Genomic DNA, 3,205 nt, shown 5'->3' on the forward strand with positions numbered 1-3,205 from the left:
AAAAAAAAAAAAAAAAAAGACAAAATTATGCTACATTTTAATTTGTTTCATTGTTGGGCCACGACTGTTTCTCATGCTTTCATCATATCCTTGTGATTATCCATCATCATCATCATCATGTTGCCCAGGCTGGTCTCGAATTCCTGAGGTCAAGTGATCCACCTGCCTTGGCCTCCCCAAGTTCTGGGATTGCAGTCGTGAGCCACTGTGGCCGGCTAGGAGAACACCCATCTTCTTAATCTAATAGTCAGTCACATGGATCTTTCTGCCTTTTGTCAATTCTCTCCCCAAATCAATCTGTAGATTCAAAGCAAGTCCAGTCAGAATCCCAATAGTGCTTTCTGTGGAATTTGATAAGCTGATCCTAAAGAACATGGGAGAACCAAGACAAGAATAATGAAGACAGTCTTATGGAACAAGATGGAAGGTGACTGATTGTCTTAATCAGATAGCAAGAGTTATTATGTGGTACTATGTCAGAGATAGTAAAACATCTGATAGCATCGTGTGTTGTCAAGATGTGAAGCAAAGTGAACATTCCTACTCTCTTGAGATTGTCAGTCAGCACAGCCACTTTGGAGAGCAATTTGGTAACATACAGTAAAGTTGAAGACATACTTATCCTATGATACAGCAATTCACTTCAAGAACTGTCAGTGCTTATGTGTGTATTCATAGAGGCATGCCAGGGAGCAGAAGAAAAAGACAGACTGTGATATATTCATATAATCAAAGACTATCAAACAAATGAAGCCAAGTGTTCCAAAATGGAGAAATTTTAAAAATATAATTTGAGGAGAGAAGAGCAAGTTGCAGTATGATGTGGTATGGTCTATGTAAAGTTTTCTTTTTTTTTTTCAAGATGGAGTCTCGCTTTGTTGCCCAGGCTGGAGTGCAATGGCGCAATCTCGGCTCACCGCAACCTCCACCTCCCAGGTTTAGCGAGTCTCCTGCCTCAGCCTCCCAAGTAGCTGGGACTACAGGCACGCACCAACACGCTGGGCTAACTTTTGTATTAGACAAGGTTTCACCATATTGGCCAGGCTGGTCTCGAACTCCTGACCTCATCTTCCTCCTGCCTCAGCCTCCCAAAGTGCTGGGATTACAGGCATGAACCACCATGTCCGGCCTGGTCTGTGTAAAGTTTAAAACCAGCAATATAGGCTGGGCACGGTGGCTTATGCCTGTAATCCCAGCACTTTGGGAGGCTGAGGCAGCTGGATCACCTGAGGTCAGGAGTTCGAGACCAGCCTGACCAACATGGAGAAACCCCATCTCTACTAAAAATACAAAATTAGTTGGGCGTGGTAGCGGGCGGTTGTAGTCCCAGCTACTCGGGAGGCTGTGGCAGGAGAATGGCGTGAACTCGGGAGGCGGAGCTTGCAGTGAGCCGAGATCACGCCACTGCACTCCAGCCTGAGCGACTGAGCCAGACTCCATCTCAAAAAAAAAAAAAGAATATTGAAGGCTGGGCGCAGTGGCTCACGCCTATAATCCCAGCACTTTGGGAGGCCAAGGCAGGCAGACTACTTGAGCACGGGAATTTGAAACCAGCGCGGCGAAACCCCTCTCCACTAAAAATGCAAAAATTAGCTTGGCCTGGTGGTGTGTGCCTGTAGTCCCAGACTGAGGGTGAAGAATCACCTGAGCCCAGGAAGCTGAGGCCACAGTGAGCCATGATTGCACCACTGCACTCCAGCCTTGGCAACTGGAGTGAGACCCCATCTCAAAAAAAAAATTAATTAATTAAAAAAAATACATATAGCATTAGCCATTTTGTTTTTGGACAAAATACAGCATTGCTAAATGTGTGGGGACCATGACAAAATTAAAACAACATACCTGATCTAACATGCCCGGACAGAAGCATTTGTAGGATGTGTAGGCAGTTTTTTCATCTTTGTGTAAACCTGTTTTTGTTTTGTTTTTTTTGGACATGTTGTTCTCATACTTTGTCCCAGGAGTGAATGTTGAGAAATTTAGAAACTTAGTGTGCTTTCAATTCAGGAAGCCAAACTACCTTGTCTGACTTCTCTGTGCAGATGATGGACTTCCAAAACCAGAACTGATATCCTGGATTGAACACGGGGGAGAGCCCTTCAGGAACTGGAGAGAATCACAGAAATCAGCAAACATAATTTGCTCCTCTGGTGATTTGCATTTTGATCCAGGTTTTCAGGAACAGCTGTTTTGGGGTGAGTGTTAAGAAATCAGGGCCCCGACCTTAAGACATCGTGTTGAGATTTGTTTCCCTTCTCTGATCTTGTCATCCTGTTTGGGCGAGCTGAAGTTTGATGACTCTTATCTGCTAGATAAAGGCAGTAAAGCGTAACAGTTAGGAATGTGGGTTCTGGAGTCTCTATGTCTGGATCTTGCTTTTTCTTGGTGACCTTGGGCAAATTATTGAACCTTTGGGTAGTTTAATGCCTGATCTATAAAATGAAAGTACCCATGTTACAGGATTGAATTGGTTAATACATATAGTGTTAGGCCAGGCGTGGTGGTTCAGGCCTGTAATCCCAGCACTTTGGGTGACCGAGGCAGGCGGATCACTTGAGGTCAGAAGTTCCAGACCAGCCTGGCCAACATGGTGAAACCCTTTCTCTACTAAAAATACAAAAAAATTAGCCGGGCATGCTGGCAGGTGCCTGTTATCCCGCTACTCAGGAGGCTGAGGCAGAAGAATTGCTTGAACCTGGGAGGCAGAGCTTGCAGTGAGTGAGCTGAGATTACACAACTGCATTCCAGCCTTGGCGACAGAGCACGTCTCAGTCTCAAAAAAATATATATATACACACACACACACGTGTGTGTGTATATATATATGTATATATGTGTATATACATGTATATGTGTGTATACATATATATGTATACATATATATTGAGAGAGAGTTTATATAGGAAGAACTCAGCAGAAACTGGTTATCCAGATTTTTTTTTTTTTTAAAGACACAGGATCTTGCTCTGTCACCCAGGCTGGAGCACAGTGGCATGACCATAGCTCACTGCAGTCTTGAACTTCTGGCCTCAAGCAGTGCTCCCACCTCAGCCTGCCAAAGTGCTGGGATTATAGGTATGAGCCACCATGCCTGGCCCATGGTTATCCAGATCTTCGTGACTAACATGGCTTCCTTCCCAACTAGAGACTGTTATCTACTTGAATACTTCAATCTGAGCTCTTCTCTTTCATTTCTTGTCATGAT

At 44.2% G+C, this 3,205-nt stretch overlaps 1 protein-coding gene across 3 annotated transcripts in view; it reads left to right on the plus strand.

Moving 5' to 3' along the window:
- The window catches only part of ZNF786 (zinc finger protein 786), a 54,185-nt gene that overhangs the window by 42,049 nt on the left and 8,931 nt on the right, over positions 1 to 3,205 (plus strand). For all 3 annotated transcript variants that reach the window (XM_011989541.1, XM_011989540.1, XM_011989539.1), the window contains one exon: positions 2,043 to 2,195. In XM_011989541.1, coding sequence (XP_011844931.1) covers positions 2,043 to 2,195 — 153 coding nt within the window. The remainder of the gene's footprint in view (positions 1 to 2,042; positions 2,196 to 3,205) is intronic.

This window comes from Mandrillus leucophaeus, unplaced genomic scaffold (genome assembly GCF_000951045.1).
Source record: "Mandrillus leucophaeus isolate KB7577 unplaced genomic scaffold, Mleu.le_1.0 Scaffold357, whole genome shotgun sequence".
Lineage (NCBI taxonomy): Eukaryota > Metazoa > Chordata > Mammalia > Primates > Cercopithecidae > Mandrillus > Mandrillus leucophaeus.